The sequence below is a fragment of the Poecilia latipinna genome, unplaced genomic scaffold, assembly GCF_001443285.1.
Source record: "Poecilia latipinna isolate Pla-1442-1.1 unplaced genomic scaffold, P_latipinna-1.0 Scaffold315, whole genome shotgun sequence".
Classification (NCBI taxonomy): Eukaryota; Metazoa; Chordata; class Actinopteri; order Cyprinodontiformes; family Poeciliidae; genus Poecilia; species Poecilia latipinna.
The window spans coordinates 274,561-293,762 of NW_015112931.1; the positions used below are offsets into that span (position 1 = coordinate 274,561).

At 41.7% G+C, this 19,202-nt stretch overlaps 2 protein-coding genes across 3 annotated transcripts; one reads left to right on the forward strand and one right to left on the reverse strand.

Moving 5' to 3' along the window:
• Positions 1-41: 41 nt before the first annotated feature.
• Positions 42-5,659, forward strand: enpp4 (ectonucleotide pyrophosphatase/phosphodiesterase 4). 2 transcript variants are annotated; one of them, XM_015034858.1, is made up of 8 exons: positions 42-160; positions 1,652-1,893; positions 2,013-2,300; positions 2,391-2,495; positions 3,086-3,284; positions 3,366-3,539; positions 3,943-4,212; positions 4,299-5,659. In XM_015034858.1, exons 2-8 carry the CDS (start codon positions 1,660-1,662, stop codon positions 4,394-4,396), a joined length of 1,368 nt encoding a protein of 455 aa, XP_014890344.1. In that variant the 5' UTR covers positions 42-160; positions 1,652-1,659; the 3' UTR covers positions 4,397-5,659. The 2 variants fall into 2 exon arrangements, with proteins under 2 accessions (XP_014890344.1, XP_014890343.1); XM_015034857.1 differs by having other exon boundaries at positions 1,659-1,893.
• Positions 5,660-9,125: 3,466 nt separating this feature from the next.
• On the reverse strand, positions 9,126-19,021 carry xkr6a (XK, Kell blood group complex subunit-related family, member 6a). Its single transcript, XM_015034868.1, has 4 exons — positions 18,406-19,021; positions 15,659-15,855; positions 14,779-15,196; positions 9,126-13,892 (listed from the first exon to the last, which is right to left on the reverse strand). Exons 1-4 carry the CDS (start codon positions 18,996-18,998, stop codon positions 13,388-13,390), a joined length of 1,713 nt encoding a protein of 570 aa, XP_014890354.1. The 5' UTR covers positions 18,999-19,021; the 3' UTR covers positions 9,126-13,387.
• Between the last annotated feature and the right edge of the window lie 181 nt (positions 19,022-19,202).

Here is a 19,202-nt window from a genome sequence, read left to right on the forward strand (position 1 = left end):
GGGAAACTCGTAAAAGTAGCGCTGGCTTTTGGTCACTCAGCCTGTCAGTCTTTGTGTTGTTTGAGGTCTAATGAGGATGTCAGTGCGAAAATAGTCCGTGTCGAGTTTGTTCAAGGTTACTAAGAGTCCGGAGGGGGACTATCTGCAAGCCTAAAAACAGGTAAAATAACATTACTAACTGTTAGCGTTAAACGACGAAGTAAACACGTTAATCAGCTTTAAAGCTGTTGGTTTAAGTGCAGCTTGTAGTCAAAGTAAAACCGCGTTTAGTGTGTTAATGTGGCATTGTTGTAATTGTGATAATATTTCTCTAATTCCTTCAGAATGCTGATTACAGTGGGTCGCGTTTTGGTGTAGTACAGTTTGAGCGGCGACTTCCTGGTTGTGCTTATTCACGTTTCCTGTCCATTTGTAAAGTGCCTTGCAAATGTATCGCATAACAGCAAAGCAACACTTGCAGAGGAGCTCCAGCTCTTCAATGGAGATTAAATGTGTCAATTTACAAGTTTTGCCACATATTTTCCAATGGCAATAAGTTTGGACTTTGGGCCATTCTAGCAAATAAATGTTTTGTTCTGAACTATATAGCTCTAGCTGAATGTTTAGGGATATACTTCTGCAAGGTGTGGCTCATTACTTTCCAGTTTTGCCCTGGATTTATTTCCTCCCATCTTCCCATCAACTCGGGTCAGCTTCTCTGGAGAAAAGCAATCCCCTACACCGCCATTTGTCACAATGAAGATGGTGTGTTCCTGGACTTTGTGTTGGTCAGCACCAAACTAAGGTCAAAGGTCATGAGTGCCTTAAGGAAAGCTCAAAATTATGCAGAAAGTCTGTCTATTTAGCTGATACCAGAAGTTTCTTCTAAAATCCCACACCATCACCAATCCTCCATCGTACCGACTATTGTTCAAAGTTCTGTCGATTTTAGAAACTAATTTTGCTGCGTGACAGCTTTATTTTCTCCATCCATCAAATATAGTTGGGATTCCTGCAGATGTGTTGTTTTAAACATAAAATATCAGATTACAGTTTCAAAAACAATTTAGCAGTAAAGTGATTCGATTAAACCAAATGAGCGCGGCGTGAGGAAGCAGCACATTCTGGCTGCTCTTCAGGTGGATCATAACTGTTCTTTTACTTAATCCAATTTTCTTCAAATTTGCACCAATTTAAGCGATCCTGGCTGCTCGAGAAATAAAACATGTTGCTGTCAAAAGGAGGAAGTGGGGTTTTGTTTTTTCTGGGACATTTTTGGGTTGAGTTTCAGTTTCTTGCACCTTTCATTGGGTTTAGCTTGCGATAGAAATAGTCGGCTCTGGTTGGTAATTTTTGGTTTACTTTTTTGATCCAGCATTTTACAAATAATTCAATAACTAGTTTTCTCTTTGCTAGTGTTGCTCTGCATTTCAAGTGTGTGATATTTTCCCTAAACTCCTGACTACTCTTGATGATATTTTGAGTATTAGAAAGGCATTTATTGTTTTGAAAAACTAGTTGTCCATCTTACTCTTCAGTCTCAGTCAGGTTTGCAGTTATTTGTTTCATTTCAGGTGACAAAAATGAAAGTCTGAAAAAAAAAAAAGGTTTTTGGGGATGTGAAATTGTTACACCCCTACCTACATGTTTCACTATTTCTTTTGCCTCCTTGGCTTCAGGATGTTTCCCAGAATGCTGTTGGGCTTCCTGTGGGGCGTCAGTGCTTTGGCGGCTGAAAACGACACAACCCAGCAGACTCTGCCGCTGCTGCTGGTGTCGTTCGACGGCTTCCGGGCCGATTACCTGGACAGGTTCCCCATGCCTAACCTGAAGCTCCTGTACAGCCAGGGGGTCCTGGTGGACCAACTCACCAACGTCTTCATCACCAAAACATTTCCCAACCACTACAGCCTGGTAAGCAAGTTATACACAAATGTATCCAAAGTACTTTTTTTTTACAGTTTTCATACCATCTTTGTAATCAGTTGTAATGCAACAGAATCTGACAATATAAGAATGAATTACCTGTCCAGGTGACCGGGCTGTATGCAGAATCTCACGGGATCCTGGCCAGTAGCATGTACGACCCCATCAGCCACAAGCAGTTCACCCTCCAGAACGACAGCGACCCCATGTGGTGGAGCGCGGCAAAGCCCCTGTGGCTCACAGCGAAGGACTCCGGCTACAAGACAGCGTCCGCCATGTGGCCCGGCTCTGACGTGACCAACCGCACGCCTACGCACTTCTTCCCGTACAACCCAGCAGTGACGTTCCAGCAGCGCCTGGGGAATGTGACAGACTGGATATTAGGAGACGGGAAGGTGAAGACGGTCTCCTTAATGTGTAACTGAGAAGTCTCAAGGAGTCAGTTGCAGTCGTGTGACATTCCTACGTTCTTCCTCTTTCATCAGGAGCCAGGAGCGATGTTCGCGACTCTTTACTGGGAGGAGCCGGACCGGTCAGGTCATGCGTTTGGTCCGGAAAACACCACAGCAATGACTAAAGTACTAAAGGAGGTGCAGTCATTTCCTCAAACTTTAGTATTTGGCACCTGCACTGTTACTGTTTCATCAGAATCTTAACGATCCAATCGGAAGCTAACCTACACTCTTCAAAAATCATCAAACATAAGAATGACTATCAAATACATTAGTATCATTGGTTGCAAAACTTAATAGCTGATCATAAACCCTTTCTCCAAAAGTCCAGTTCTTCTCAACATCCTCGTCAGTCTCCTTCCACCTGAAACTGATAGTTTTGGTTGGATGGTGGGAACTTGGTCACAATGAGGTGTTCTAACAAGACAGAGAGCAAATTTAAAAACGCCTTGATTGAGTCTCATTTAATTTAAAGTGAACTCTTTCCAGAGGTAAAATGTCCACCACCCAGAATTATGCCAGAAGCTTGTGTTCTTGTGCCAAAGAACATTTATCCACATATTAGTGGGGTTGTATGTATATATTTGAGTTTGTTTGCATAATTGTGTCAACTAAACCATTGGAAGCCTCCAAACGAATGATGTTTATGCCAATTATGTAAGTATATGCTAAAAGTCTTAGTGGAAATAATAATGTCCTTTAGCTAATCTGGAACTTTCTTCCACCAGGTTGACGACAACATTGGCCTGCTGATGTCTGAGCTGAAGAAGAGAGGCCTTTGGGGTCGCATCAACCTCATAGTGACCAGCGACCACGGCATGGCGCAGTGCTCCGCCGAGCACCTCATACGGTTGGACGACTGCCTCCACCCTGACAACTACACTCTGGTGGACCTGACGCCGGTCGCCGCTCTCATTCCCAAAAACGGTACCCAGGCTGACATGACGCAGTGTCGGGTTCAGTGCTCTCCCTCTTCTACAGCCTCCCTCTGCCTGTTTTCCTTCACAGACTCAGACAGTGTCTTCAGTTTGCTGAGTAAGTGCCATCCTCGCATGACGGCGTACATGAAGAAATCCATCCCGGATAGGCTTCACTATCGGAACAATGTACGCATCCAGCCAATCCTACTAATTGCTGATGAAGGCTGGACCATAGTGAAGCAGGGAAACAAGCTACCAAGACGTAAGTGATGGCTTTCAAAGCTAGAAACACTGTAGCAACTGTCAACAAGCATGCTGGTGCGTTCCACATAGAAGAAATGGCAACACTTTATTTGAAGGGGTGTGCATAAGACTGACTTAACACTGCCATGAACCTGAAGGAGTCTTCATGAATGTTGTCATGAAATGTCTTTCAGTAAACGTTCATGTAATGTCAGTCGTACTGCTTCAAATAAAGTGTTTTACTGAACTAACTCCTAGACGGAGGCCATTTGGATGTTGAAACGGGACAGCGCTTCATAACACGTATCCAAACTGCTTTATCAATGGATAAGTCAGCCTAACATTAGGATTCCAGTCTCCATCCCAGTGATGACTGGATATTAACTTTCCCAGATGTGATTGTTGGTACTCCCCTCCTGCAGTGGGTGATCATGGGTACGACAACTCGCTGCCCAGCATGCACCCCTTCCTGGCAGCGACGGGTCCCGGCTTCCATCAAGGTCTCCGGTTGAAGAGTTTAGAGAGCGTGGATGTTTACCCGCTCATGTGCCGGCTGCTGTCGGTGCCGGCGCAGCCCAACAACGGCTCTTTGACCAGGGCTCGATGTCTGCTGGCCGGCGAGACCTGCTGGGACATGGCTTTGGTGATCGGTCTGGTGGTGGGTGTCTTGCTGCTGCTCACTGTCATCACTGGTAAGTCTGAATGATCTGGGATCCTGGAAGGATTTTTGGTACAGATTAAATCTGATGAAAAGCTAACCAGACTTGTTTCTGTGCAGTTCTTTTCAGGTGCATGGGTACTCGTCGTAGCTCAGACCCCAGGCCTTTCCAGAGGTTGGACTTTCTTTGTGACGATGACGAACCTTTGATCCCATGAACTGCTGAGTGATCTGCTTGTGCTTCTCTTAGTGCACCTTGTTTTGTTTTCTCCTCCCATGTTGTTTCACTTCATTAGATACAAGGAGAAATCCCTCAGGTTTGCTTCACTCGGTATGAAGTGGAGCAAGAACTGCTGTTACAGTGGATACTGTTTGTTTGATTTGGATAATGGGATAAAAGACAGACCCAGATGTACTTCATTGACATTTATCAGGCTTTTCAGGTTACTTTCAATGTGAGCGCCATTGATTTGGACATGTGGGTTCTATTTTTTGCCAGCAGAGGGAGCCAGTGGCTTATGATTAACCCTGTTTATTTACCACCTTAAAGCTTGTCAGTTAAAAATATATATTTTTTTTCATTTGTTTTTTATTTTATTTTAAAAGCAATTGCACTAAAAGTTAAGAGATGTACGACTACTAATGGTCTTCCTTGCTGAAATCAAAATAGCATCATGGTGGGCTTCTTTGCAAGTTAGTCATATAAATAATACCAAGGAAGATTTTGTCATTGGCTTCCTTTCTGATTTTTGGTTAAAACTTGATGAAGTCTGGTTCCCTTAATAAGGGGCAGTGGACTGTTTTACAGGGATCAAAAACTGTGAATTGTTGCTGCTTAAAGCGCAAAAAACGTGTAGATGTTCTTATTTTCAGATCAAACATATCTACTGGAAACCCTACAAAGATAGTAGGGAATCACTGTGCTTGATTTCATTAATATAGTTTCAAATTACGTAATGTATGGATGAATAAGTCTTTGAAAGTGAAAGAAATAGAAGATGAGTTTTCTCTTGTGCGTTCCTGATTTTGGATTATGTTTCAGAAACCGCTATATTGAATATCTCATACCTTTTGCTGTACGACTTGCATGGATCCTCAATCATATATGTAGTTGTATAAATAATATCAATGTTTTTTTCTTCATCAATGTATGTGCAAGAGGATATCTGGTTACTAAAACAGAAGATTTGAATAAATGAGTTCATGTTTTGGACATTCTTAGGATATTTTGTTACATTTATTTTTAAATCCCTCTCCTTAATTATTGACACCCCTGGAAAAGATGAGTACAAAACCTTAAAATACTTTACTCATTGTTTTAAACCTTATTATTCTGACTAATTATTTTTTCTCCAATATTTGATTGACATATTTTCTTGTCTTTACTATTTTGAAGAGAAGAAAAGAAAAATGGGACACTACAAAACTGCAATATTATTTCTGATGGATACAGGAAGTAATAGAGGATTATTTAAAAAAAAGATTATAAAAGTGCTTCAGTTAAATTTATTTTATAGACAATTTTAAGAGTTTCATTTGGTAGTTTTACAGTGGCGTTTTGGTCAAAACTATTTTATTGTTCTGTTTTTTTTTTTGTTTTGTTTTGTTTGTTCTCAAGAATGCAATATGAGATTATGCAACAGAACATTTTTTTAAATTTTTTGACTTTTTGTACATATTTACCAGGGCTATCAATAATTCATTTTTACCATAAAAATTCCAAATATTCATTTTTTGATTTAATATATTTCAAAAGTGACTTTATGACAATCTTATATGTAAATGTCATGACAGAGCTTCACCTTTGCACCAATATTTGTTACTGCTTTTAGAAAGGAAAATATTTTGGTATTATACCTGCCTGTAAAGAGATTTTTTTTTAAATAAATGTGATTTATTACTTGAATCTTTGTGTTGTGTTCAGTGAAAAAAGTGCAACACACGTTTGGAAAAATTAATTTATATCCCTTTGTATTTTTTTTCTCCATTGCAGTCACAACATTACAACGTAATAAAATGGCAAATATATAAAATCAAACTCAATACTGACAATAGATCTCTGTATTGTGTTCAAATCAGCTGTACATATCTTTTATCTCGTTTAAAATCATCTCTATGTAGTCATCTGTATCACTGTAAATCTTTGTCTCTTCACAGATAAATAGATTTTTATTTTCAGGAGGTATTGTAACAAAAATAACACATTTCCTAACGTTGGCCTCCTGGAGCCATCAAAAAAATATTTTTCAACTCTTCCCCAGAATGCCGCAACACCATAGTGGACACAGAACAGACAGACTAAAACCAGAGACGCCATAATCTGTCCTCTCTCCCGTCTCATTTGTGATTGGTCAGAAATATTTGGTGTAAATTAAAGGCAACCATAAACTATACAGTCTATGGATCCAACTCTTCTAACCTACCAAAGAAAAGGATAAGAAATAAATTAGAATATTCCTGAATGGTGTTCTGATGTGCTGACGCAGGAGCAGTTTGAACACATTCGATGACGGTAGCCATCTTTTTTACACTGAATTCAGAAGAGGCCAGACAGCCCACTCTCACATTAATATTTTCCAAGTGTTGAACTATTTATTAGCAGAGTTAAAAATAATCTCTTAAATGTTCACATATTTGGTAACATTCAGCCATTTATTTAGCCGAATCAGGCGGCTAAGTAAATGCTGAGCTAATTTTTCCAGTGCCAAACTGTTGATTATTGTATTCAAATGGATTAATATGAAGACATTCTGATGGTTTTATATTAAGCTAACGTGTCAAACAATATATATATATATATATATATATATATATATATATATATATATATATATATATATATATATATATATTTTTTTTTTTTTTTTGCTCAAATGTATAATTGTTTATTAGCTTTAGTCCAAATGTTCTAATCAAATTTGCTAACAGGCTACGTTGCTATTTGGAATCAGGCTAGCAGTTTTGTGCTAAGCTAAAGTTTCAAAGTGATTTTTGTTTAAGTATCAAATTGTTTATTAGCTTGAGTCTAACTATTCCTCTTTCCAAATATGTGCACATATTTGATATCAAATAGATGTGGACATATTTCATAACATTCAGCCAAGCTATATTGAAACACCCTGGACAGAGAGAAGCTAACAGTTGTATGCTAAGCTAATGTTTGCGCCAAATGTTCCCTCAGGGTTTGATTGTTCATTAGCTTGAGTTCAGATACTCTCCCCACAAATATGTGGACATATTTCACAATGTTCAGACATGATTTGGTTATTTAGTTAACCCGTTTTTACACATGCTAATGATTTTATGCTAATATTCCAAACAAATTTTTGCCCTGACTTGGAAAAGGTGCTTTCATACCATGGCTATGGCTGTCTGGCCATAACTTTTATTCACCTACAGTTCTAATATCAGTGTGTGCTTATACTAGAGACGACACAGATGGCACAGGTTCCTAAGAAACCACTTGTTGAACTGTATTTTTTTTCTTACTTTGACCTTACATTCTGTATATTCTTTAAGAACATTTACCATCAGTTACACTTGAAAGAACCATTTACGCAAACTAATGGAACATTGATACAACTGAGGAGAGCTAGAAGTAGTTATTTACAATCCAAATGCCAACCACGAGAAAATAAATGCTACTTTTGCACATCAAATTTCTATAACATTAAAAAAGCATGACCCTGACGAAATTAAAAGCTTATGGTCTTATAGATACATCCAAGTGAACATTTAGTTTGACCCTGCTCTGTGTTGGTAGTACCAAACCTGAGTCAAACATCTGAAATCTTTTTCACGCTATGATTGATTCTGAGAGTTTGTTTAAAAAACAGTAAAAGGTTTCAGTGTCTGCTGGACTCAGGTCAGTTTAGCCTCTAAATCCATAACGAATAATGACACCTTCACAGCTACGGATCAAACATAAAAACTTTGGCTGCGGAAATTAAGACAAAGCAAAAATCATAGACCCTGATAGCAGAACATTTTCTGTGTTTAACCAAAAGAAGAAATGCTTTATGGTTAAATTTTCATAACATGACAGACATTCCTCAGTCAGGAGGCAGCATTCATCTCTCATCGTTTAAAAGTTACATTGCAGTTTTTCACCCTCCCAACAAATCAATCTTGACAAAAAAAACCCAAAAAAAACAACAAAAACAATAAATTCATAAAATTGCCATGGAAACAGATTCAAAACTTGGGGATGCATCATTATGGCAAATGCTCCAGGATTCCCCCAGTGTATTATAAGCCTGGCGGGCCACCAGGCTTTACTTGTGCCCCCACCAGGGTAGGCATTGCTTATTTATTTAAGTCCTTTTAAAATGTTTGCATTTTTTAAGACATTATAGTTGGTGTTAAGGTGTTAATCTTCCAATCTTTCAATAAAACAGAAGTATCAAGTTTTCTGGGGGAAACCTTGTGCTCCCTTATTATATTTAGCTATAAGATTTACATATCTCACTCAGTCAAAAAGACGTATCAGAGAGGCTCCAGCTCATGACTTATTACATCATGGCTTTATTTATTTGAGAAAACCAAAATGTAGAAGCAGTGAGTGAAACTTGGAGGAGAACCTGACACCTCTTCACTGTTAAAGCAGTAGAGTTATTCATGGTTTTTACTGATTAAGGAAAAACACTGTAACATATTAAATGCTGTCATCCATCTGAGGTAAAACAAATTAAAGGTAAAATAACACTGAAACAACAGTGATGTGGTATTTTCTTAAAGGTTCTCTAAGCCCAGAGCCATCCTGCTTTTTGTAACTTTGCATAGCGGTCGATGAATAGCCATACAAGAAGTGACAAAGCACTGGCTGGATTCAAATATCTTACAAAGTGGGTTCTAGCTAAGGCTGTGGTTTTTGTAGATGAAGAAGAAAATGTTTCACTTGTAGCATCGAAACTTGACTGCAGTTTCAGTATAGATGATTTTTTTAAAATAAAATGCAGTCGAGTTCCGATGAAGGCTTCCATGTATAAAAGAAACTGTACTATTTGGTTGTTTTACACCTGATTTGGCTGCAGTTAGACCTGAAATCTGATTGGCTGGAGGGGCATGATGGAGGATAAGCCAATGGGTCGAATGCTCAGGAGCTCAAAATGATTTCGCAGTCTCTTGGTTAACGCGTTGCGTCTGCAGTCGGGTCCTCAAATCTACAACATTCATGCAAGAAATTCACAAGCACGGTTTGTGAAACTGACAGGAAAATGGCTGACCGTGTTCTGAAAATGGCACGTAGTCGGTTTGCAGTGCGGACACAGTGTGCTGTTTTCCACATCCACATCAGAGTGTAACAGAAAGGAGCACCACCCCGCCATGAGCCAGATATCATCAATGGAGCGGATAAGGCATTGTAGCTTTTTTTTTTTTTTAATCACATACGCAAGGTGCTGCAGTTTTCACATACACTCCTTAGATTTACACATTTCAGTCAGAATGTAAAACATTAAGGTTCTCTAAACATTTTTGGCTAAATTCTTGACTGCCACCACAACTATACAAAAATCTTTCTGGTTTACTCAATAGCACCATAAGAATATTGTTCCCAAATTATAAAGGGGTGAAGGAATATTCAACATTGTAGGTCTGTGTGTGTGTTTGTGTGTGTGTGTGTGTGTGTGTGTGTGTGTGTGTGTTTGAGCACTGAGGTACATCCCATGTTGTTACCCTACTTTTCACGATGTGGCTGTGTTCATATCTCCCTGCTGCAGAGGAAAACCCTGTGTTCATGCAATTGTGATTGTGTGTGTGTGTGCGTGTGTGTGTGTGTACACTAAGCACATCTCCTTGCTTTGGAGACTTGCATAGCTTCTGCAAGACAGGAAGAGCAGTTGTCCACTTAGAAGGAGCCTTTGGCACAGCCTTGGCCGAGAACTGAAGGCAGTACTCAAGTTGCACCATTTAATTCCAGGAGACAATCTGCCCATATTGCACCGTAAGTACACGTGTGTTTCATGTTTGCACCATATGAAAAGGGATTAGCAGCCAATTGACTCTGTAGCTTGAGAGCATTTGCACCATATGAACAGCAACAAAGCTGCTTCTGTTGCACATCTGGAAAGACTGAATCTCTTTGCCGGATTGTAGCAAATGATTTGTCTGTTTTGTTAATCGGGCTAGCACCAGGGTAAAAGTAATAAAAGTTGCATTATCCAAGCTTAAATCAATAGTTTGGCGTGTTTTTTTTCCGCTTTGCCATGAATATCTGCATATTTCTAAAAATGCTAATTTCATAGTAACTGGAATTAATCTAAATCTTGGGATGGAGACAGTTAAATAAGGTTCATCCTCCTGTCTCATTTGTGATATTGGTCAGAAATATTTGGTGTAAATCACTATAGACTGTATAAGAATAGTTTGTACAGTCAGTGAAGGCAACCTTTCCATCATACCCAAGAAAAATAAATACAAATAAACCAGAAGATTGTCATTCCTGCATTGTGTTCTAATGTTCACATACAGGAGCAGTTTAAATAATTTTTCTACTTTAGCTTGAGATCAAATATTTGCCTCACAACATATGTGGACATATTTGAAAACATGGCTGATTATTTAGCTTCGTCAGATACAGGCTAATGCTAATTTTTGAACCCAATTTTTGGTGACAATTTCCAATTATTCTTCAGCATGAGTTCAAATATTCTCTTCACAAAAAAACGTGGACGTATTTGATGTCATTCAGTCAGGCTATGACTAATTGGCTTACTCTGAGACAGGCTAACTGTGTTTTGCTAAGCTAATTTTTCATTAATTTCAGTCCTAGTTCTCTCTTCATCAAATATCCTGACACATTTCCTAATATTTAGCCGGGCTATGTGGATATTTAATTATTTCAGGGGTTTATGCTAAGATAGTGTGTCCAACTACTTTTTGCTCAAACTGTTTTTTAGCTTTTGTCAAAATATCTGACATGTCGGTGTATTGTATGTGAAGCATTAGCTGAATAGAAGTCCCAATTGCCACTTTTGTTGTGTTGAAGTCTTAACTTGAGTCTAGTAATGAAATCTAACCGTAATGTTATGTTGTTCCACATTCAGAAACCGGTTTGCTAACAGATAGCCTCAGTGACTAAGCACTTATCACTGTTTCTATTTCTAAATTCTGCATCAGCATAAATGATTTAATGAAGTAACAGCTAATAATTTGGTTTTTTTTCAGATCTACATACAGGGGAACAATTTTTACATATGAACAGTTATAGGACAATTTAGAATAAAGCTAAAAAAATATGGCTAAATACCAACTTTTTAACTCAAAATGTTATATTTCTTTTAATTTATATTGGGAATGCAAATGTAAAAAATAAGCACATATTTGTGTTTCACCTGCTCTCCTGCTTATATGCAAGTGCAAGGTGAAAAAATGTTTTTTTTTTACCCTGAACCCCATGGTGCGAGAGTGACCACCCTCCCCCCCCCGCCCGACGGCGTGTCATTTCGCCACCATTCCTGCAGACAGGGCCGTGATTGATGCATCGGCACCATTTGCTGTCGCCTGCCAATGTAACAGCTTGTATACCAGGGATAAACAAACCAAAAATAAATAAATAATGAGCCACACATCACAGCTCAGCCGTGGGTGGCTTTTGGAGGAGTCGATGCTGGACATGATGCACGAGGAGACAAGTCATCCAGGGGGGGTCGTGACGACTCAGGTCCACAACTGTTTCATATCAGCTTCTGTTAGCGTAGGAACGGCCGGCGTGAATAAGACATCACACACAAACGCTGCGATCAGAAATAATTAGTCGTGCATTTGCCCTCTGTTGTAAATTCCAGATCTGGGATTTTTGCTGTGGTCCAACACTGACATGAACCGATTTACTAAGTGTTAGCAGTTTTTGACAGTCTGAGTAAAGTATTAAAGCCTCCCACAACCTTTGTAAGGAAAAGTGGAAAACAGTTAGGTAACACATGCACAGCATATTATGCTGCCTCATATCTGTTTCTCTGTTTTTATGCTTCTTTCTTGACTAAGCAAACGGCAGGGACTTTTGTGACTAGTATTAAATATAGTGGATCTGATGTGTTTATAATTACTTTCTTTACATAATATACAAGCAGTATTGTTTAGTCCAAAATATTTAGGTTTATCTGGTGTATTCTGAAAATATATCTTAAATTAGCACAACAAAGCTAATGAAGACAGTGATGAAGGCAAAAGAACTAATTTTTAACGCTTCTGAGAGGAATAAAGCAGGTCTTAGTTAATCCTTCTGGAATTAAAATTGTATTACTTTTGTTGTTTTATATCAATCTGTTGAATTATTAATGAATATTTTGATCGTAGTTTCTCATTTTTGCAGAAATCTCTGACTAGATAGTTCTACAGCTACAAAGGCTGTGAATAGCTATGGGTTTAAGAGTGGACATGTAATCCCATTTATACAGAACAAAAAACTAAAACAACAAAACAAAACTAGTTATTTAGTATGTTTTTCTCTAAATTATATTATGTTGCCTTTGTTTGAATGTATTCAGGCAAACCATGACTGGTAATTCTGAACCAAACTAAGCTTATATTATATTTTTATTGTTCTGGTTATTGATGATCTGATAGACGCTGAATAGCTAAAACGTAAGATGAGACATTTGTTTCCAAGTTTTTGACGTTAATACTGTTGTCTGCCTCTTTTGCCCTTCCCTAGTAACCTTCATCGCTCCCAAACTGTCCTTAAGCTCTTTGTCCAGCCGCAAAGTAACATTACATTAAAAATATCTGCTCTGTACAAAGAAAATATTTACACAACCCTTTGACTAGACTAACCACATATTGACGATCCCATTTATTTTTTTTAAGTGACAATTTTTTCGCTCTTTTGTGTCACTCAATGTGTGATAATTGCGCTGCTGTAGAAATGTGCTTGTTTCTCTTTTAAATTTTTTTTTGTCCATCTACATGGCAGAGAACGGAAGGGAGGTTCATAAAAACGAGACCAAGTGAAGAGAGAAAGAAGTGAGAAAGAAGAAGATGGACTGAAGCAGCTTGCTGAGTCACGGCCACGGGACTTACAAGAAGTGTGTGCGGGTGTGTGTGTGTGTGTGCTTAAAAGTGAGATTGCTTCAGTGTGCATGTGCTTATATCAAGTGAGACCTTTTGCTCATGACTTTTTTTCCTTTGTCTTCTCTAAGTTTGAACATCCACATGTAGATTTTCTAGTGCTGTATGTGCTCAAGTGTACCTCTGTATGTGTGTGTGTGTCAGAGTGAAGACTCGTACTGCAGCAGTTCGTACAGTAGCGGCCCGTCGCGGTAGCGGATGCCCACGGCGGCCGGCGTTATGTACTGCAGGATGTTTATAGTCCTCCGCAGGCGCCTGTCTACGTAGTGAGCGTCCCAGGCCGGGTAGCGCTTCCTGGGCATGTCGATTTTTATCAGCGGGCCTTCGGGCTTGGAGGTCGGGGGGGCGGACCTCACCTGGAAGACGGGAAGGCACGACTCGGCCACGTCCTCCTCCGTCTGCGACTTGGCCATGTGTGCCGGGGTGGGCGGGGCAGTGGGTGGGGCCGACGGGGGAAGCGGCAGACCCCAGAGCAGCTGGGCGCAGCAGGAGGAGGCTGGGCTTGGCTGGAGGTGGGCGGTGGCCGGGTGCAGGAAGCCGTAGTACAGGAACATGACGAGGACGCCCCCGGCGAACGTCAGGTAGACGCTGCAGAGGGCCGGGACGGCGTACGAGTCGGTCAGCGCCGGATCTCGATAGGCGTACCTGCAGGAGAGAAGAGACGCGGGTTCAAACGGCATGTAAATACTAAGCTTACACTCAAAGCCGGCCCAAGGCATGAGCAAGCTGAGCCGCTGCTTATGGCCTTCAAACCATCAGGGCTTGAATCTTAACAAACACCAAATGTCTAATATTTTAAGATTTCTATTTTAAGAATGCTAATGCTGTTAAATTTGATTTGACAGATTTAGTGAGAGATAGATGCTCAAATTGTGTAAGTGGCAGCTGTAGTAGTACTTCCGGTGGCAGCTGCTGCTGCGCTAAATCTGTCGCTAAATCTGTCAAATCAAATTTAACAGCATTCTCATTGTCAATATGCAACCATGGTTGCCGGAAGCTGCCACAGCTTAGTAGTGTCAGCTTCTGGCTTTTGTGGCAGATTGAATATTGAATATGAATATTGAATATGAATAAGTTCACACAAAAAACATCAATAAAAAGAACCCAAAAACATATGTATATACATACATCCGCCACAACTTTTGTGACACCTGACTCTAGATACCACCGCTTCAATGGGAGCTGCCACCGAAGAGTTTAAATAGGCTAAAATTAAAAATTTTAAGGAATTGGCAAGTTTACTTAAAAAAAGTGCACAGAATAATTTTTATTATCTGAAAGTTATCATAGTTGCAATCTGATCCTATGAGTTTAATATTTGACATCTTAGTAAATAATAATTAAGTATTCCTGATTGCTTTTGAAAATCAGCCAATTAAAGTGGTCCTCTCTTGCCACAAAGCTCTTAGAGATGAAAGCCTAAATTTCAATCGAGGTTATAGAAAGTCGAACAGGATATAATATCGAGTACAAAATGTAACCAAAACTCTTCATGATTTCATAAGCAGTGGAGATTTCATCCTTAGCTCACCACAGGCCCGTCAGGATGGTATTCTCGGCCAACACCACGGTGTAGTACGCAATCATCCGGTACCGCGTCCGTCCCTCTTTCACGTTGAACCAACAGAAGATGTAGACAATGCCAACCACCATGTTGAAGAGCACCTCCTCCCACTTCGACATGCAGAAGTCGGTGCCGCCGTGCACCACCCAGAAGGCCATGGCGCACCAGTGCAACACCACGAAGATGCCGAAGTAGATGTGGAAGAGGGAGGCGAAGAGGGCGAGCGAGAGGACGCGGGAGGAGATGGTGAAGAGGCGCCAGCAGAGGTGGAGTAGCGCGCCGCGGTAGCTCATGCTGCGCTGGTCGTCCCGGGAGTCGCGCAGCAGCTTGTGGTAGGAGGCCAGAACCCAGGCGAGGGAGAGGAGGGAGGCGAGGGAGGAGACGCCTGAGGAGAGAGAGGAGGGTTATGGAACAGAGACAAGCACATCCTCGGAGTTTCAGGAGGCGTTAATACCGTTGGACATATTATTTAAGAGATGTGACACGACGAGATTAAGTTATTTTGATTGTTCCAGACGACGTGTTCATCCGCCCCCCTGTGTGACAGTCACGTATTTGCATTAAAGTGAAAAGCGTCCCCCCCACCCCCAAAGAGTGATAGGGATGAATAATCCCAGTGGGTGGCCGCCTGGATGATACACATCCTGGATGATTAAGGAAGAGGAGGGAAAATGGCACTTTCTTCACCAGAATACCTGAACAAACACTCCCGCACCATCTGCAGCCACACATTACTGCGCGCAATGTGTGCAAATGGCTAATTACTGCCTGTGCAGCTGTTGGCTAACAAGCGCTTTGTTGTGAACAAAACACACAGTTAACGCCACGGATTGTTTGCTCCACCTACACTGCAGAGTCTCGGCTCGGTTCTCCTGGATCATGATGCAGAGCTGCAGCACCAGCTGCGGCGCAGACTCCAGGAACGTCTCCAGCAAGCGCAGCATGTTGACATCGGCGTACTCGAACATCATGGCCCAGTACCATCGCCGCTGGTGCTCCTTCTGCCGCCGCGACATCACCCCCAGGTAGAGGGTTCGGATGTACCTGCGGACGACATCGGAAACCAGTCAGGTCTACTGGGAGGAGAGGGCAGGGGCCGGTCGCATGAGTCAGAACCAGGATTGTACCATCTGTGGACGATCAGGGTGAGCAGCTTCACTATTTTCTGGTGAGCAGCTTCACTATTTTCTGACATCTTTCTAGACAAAACAATTGACTAATCGGGAATCTAATCAGCAGATGACTCAAGATTGAATGAGCTACTACAAATAGTGGAGTGACAGGAGAAAAAATGGCTTCTGTATAAATTGAAATATGCTGGTCGATACATGCTGACTTGATTTCTGGTCGGTATTAGTCACAAGTGCAACCAAAATAGGGCTGGGCGATTTATCGATTTGATCAATTAATCGAATTTTTGGTTTTTGAAGATGTGACTTTTGGAAATCGGGATTCAACACCCCCCCACCCCCAATTCCCTTCTTGAGTTTCCATAGTTCAGAGTGAAGTCAGCGCGCCCAGGCCGCCATCTTGTTTGACAAGCAACTTCTATTTATTTGGACTTTCAGGTCAACTCCATAAATATTCTAAAATTTTTTTTTATTCCAGAAATAAAGTCATATAATTACAAGAAATCAGGTAAAGTAATATGAGAATTAAGTCTCAATTTTAGAAGAATGAAGCAGTAATTTTATGAGAATCTTTTAACACAGCAGCAGCAGGACTCCGAAATGACTGAGCAAAAATATATGTACATCTTAATGAAAGAATCACGTGGTGCAGATCTTGATAACTCTATTGAAGTTTAATTCTCAATAAACGTTTTTCTATTAATTTTAAAATGTTCTTCTTGTAAAACTGTGTTTTTATTTTGCTAATTTTATGCTTGCATTCCTAGTGCTGTGTCATAGAAGGGATGTTTGAAATAAAGGCCACTTTTGGAAATTATTTCCTGTCATTTGTAGTTTCTTTTTCAGAAAAGAAGTTGAGAAAAAAATCGATCAAAATCGAAAATTGGATCTAGTATAAAAAAAAGGGTCAAGTTTTATTTTTAAGCCATATCGCCCAGGCATAGTACTGTAGCGTATTTCAGCATTATGCATGTTATTGTAAGTACGGCTATTACCCCTCTGCGGCTGGAAATGCACAGTAGAAGCTTTATATTACATAAATAATGCAGCATCCACACTCCCAACAACACACACAAACTTACAATAGCTCTGAAGAAATTTAGAGCAACAATGATTGTTTTTGCTCTAATGTGACCCATGGATACAATTCTGCTCAGAAGTTTCCATACATTAATTATTAGTGTTTTATGGGAGAAAGCGTGAACTTCCAACTGCGACTGTGTCCAAGTGCTTTATGTCCTTGACTAAATAACAAGGATATGAGGGAAAACAGGAAGTCTTCTCTGTAATTCTCAGGTGAATACTGACTGGCAGGCGAATTCGATTAGCTCTGACATGAGAGGATGTGCTTCTAAATTATCTGAGTAGATCCTCCACCCTACCCCCACCACTCTCCCTTCTCCCTTCCTCCTCTTGATCTCTGTTTCTTTACCCTCCCCCCCATTTTCACTCCCCTCTCCATCTCTAAAGCAATCTGTCTCAATCAGGCCATTCCACTTCCTTCCTTTCTTTCATCCTTCCTTCCTTCCATTCTGTGGTTTGTATGACAGTTTAACCCTACAACTCAAAGCAGAGAAGAAGTTGGACGTAAACACACACAGAAACTCGACCTTTTTCCAGCTACTGGGCACCGTTAGAGGGATTTATGTGCTGCTACTACTTTGCAACAGAGAGAGAGACGTGTCTGTGTGTCTTCCACGTTGTTCCCCTGACAGTGTTGTTAGCACCTCAATTAACACCTAAGCATGTCCTACTGTGTGTGCGTGTGTCAGATGGGGAGGGGAGGGAGACAAATAGTGAGCATGCGAGAGAGAAGAGTTGCCAGAAGCGCAGATGCTTTTCCTCTTTGTACTCTCCATGCACGCTGACACTCGTGGGGAAGAGCCGTGACACCGTTTTTCCACTCGTCACACACGCTGACACACATGAACGCACACGCGTACGCACGGAAACACGGAGTTCTGACCTCTTTGGTGCGCATAGCTACTGGACACTGCCTGAAATTGTTCCCATGTTTTGACAATATACGACTACAGACCTTGATGTATTTTCATGGCAATCAGATGAATTATGTAGCAAAAGCTGAGTCAGACCGGATGGAAAGCACATGTGAACATCTGTTTCCTAAAAATTATCAATTGGATTTAGATCTGAACTTTGACTGGGCCTTTCTAACACATAAATATGCTTAGATTGAACCACTATAGGGCCATTTTCAAGTGGTTGTTTTAGTATCTAGAAGTTTTTTTATCCCCAAGTTAACAGAAACAAAACATTGTTATACTGGAAATGGATTCAGCACCATGGAGAGCGCCAGTTTTAAAGCTTCATTTGTAGTAAACTAAACCATTTAATTTAACTTTATCATGACTCCAATCAGATTTTGTGACTCCAAATGTCGCTGTCTGTCAATTTCCTTTCTTGTAGCAATGAGAGGTGAGGAGAGGCTCAGGTGTGTTCTCACCTCCACACCTGTCCCAGCTGGAGGATGTGTATGGTGGCCTGCCACAGCCAGATGGTGGCCAGCTGCAGGCGGTCCTTTCCGGGATACAGGCAGCCCTGAACCACCGTCCCCCTCTTCGTAAGCCCCTCCACCTCTCCGAGCCCCCCGCCGGTGTAGTCCTGCACGAACCAGCGGAAACTCAGAATCTGGACCAGCACGGACGGCACCAGCACGAAGAAGAGCGTCAGGCCGAACCAGAGGTAGTTCTGCCTGTGGTAGTAGTCCGCCGCCAGGCACAGGTCCGTGCCAACGTCCCAGAAGAAGACGAGCAGGGCGAGGATGATCCAGAGGCAGTCCAGCCACAGCTGCTCCCGGGGAGGGCAGTGGGTCTCCCGGATGCCGACCCCTCCGACCGGCTGGCCCCCTCCGAGCAGGGAGCCCAGGCAGGCTGAGCGGCAGCCCCAGTAGCAGGCGGAGGAGCGGCAGCACTGGCAGATGTGGATCGCGGCGGAGTCCAGCGGCTCCTCGGCGTCAACGTCGTACAGCTGGGCGAAGCCGCTGCCGCCGCCGCCGCAGCCGACACCGGCTTTGCCGCCGTCCGACTTCGCGGCCATGTTCCCCTTCCCGCTCCTGCCCTCCTGTGAAACGCACGACAACCGCACCGTGGTGACTGCTCGCGGGGCGCGGACACCACGTCACTTCCCAGGTACCTCCTGTCCTCTTCCCTCTCGCGCCGCGGCGACTGCTGTGTCTCTTTCTCGCCCGGGGCGCGAGGAGCCATCAGAGCCGGCGGCCGCGCGAGGGCGGCTCCCCTTCTT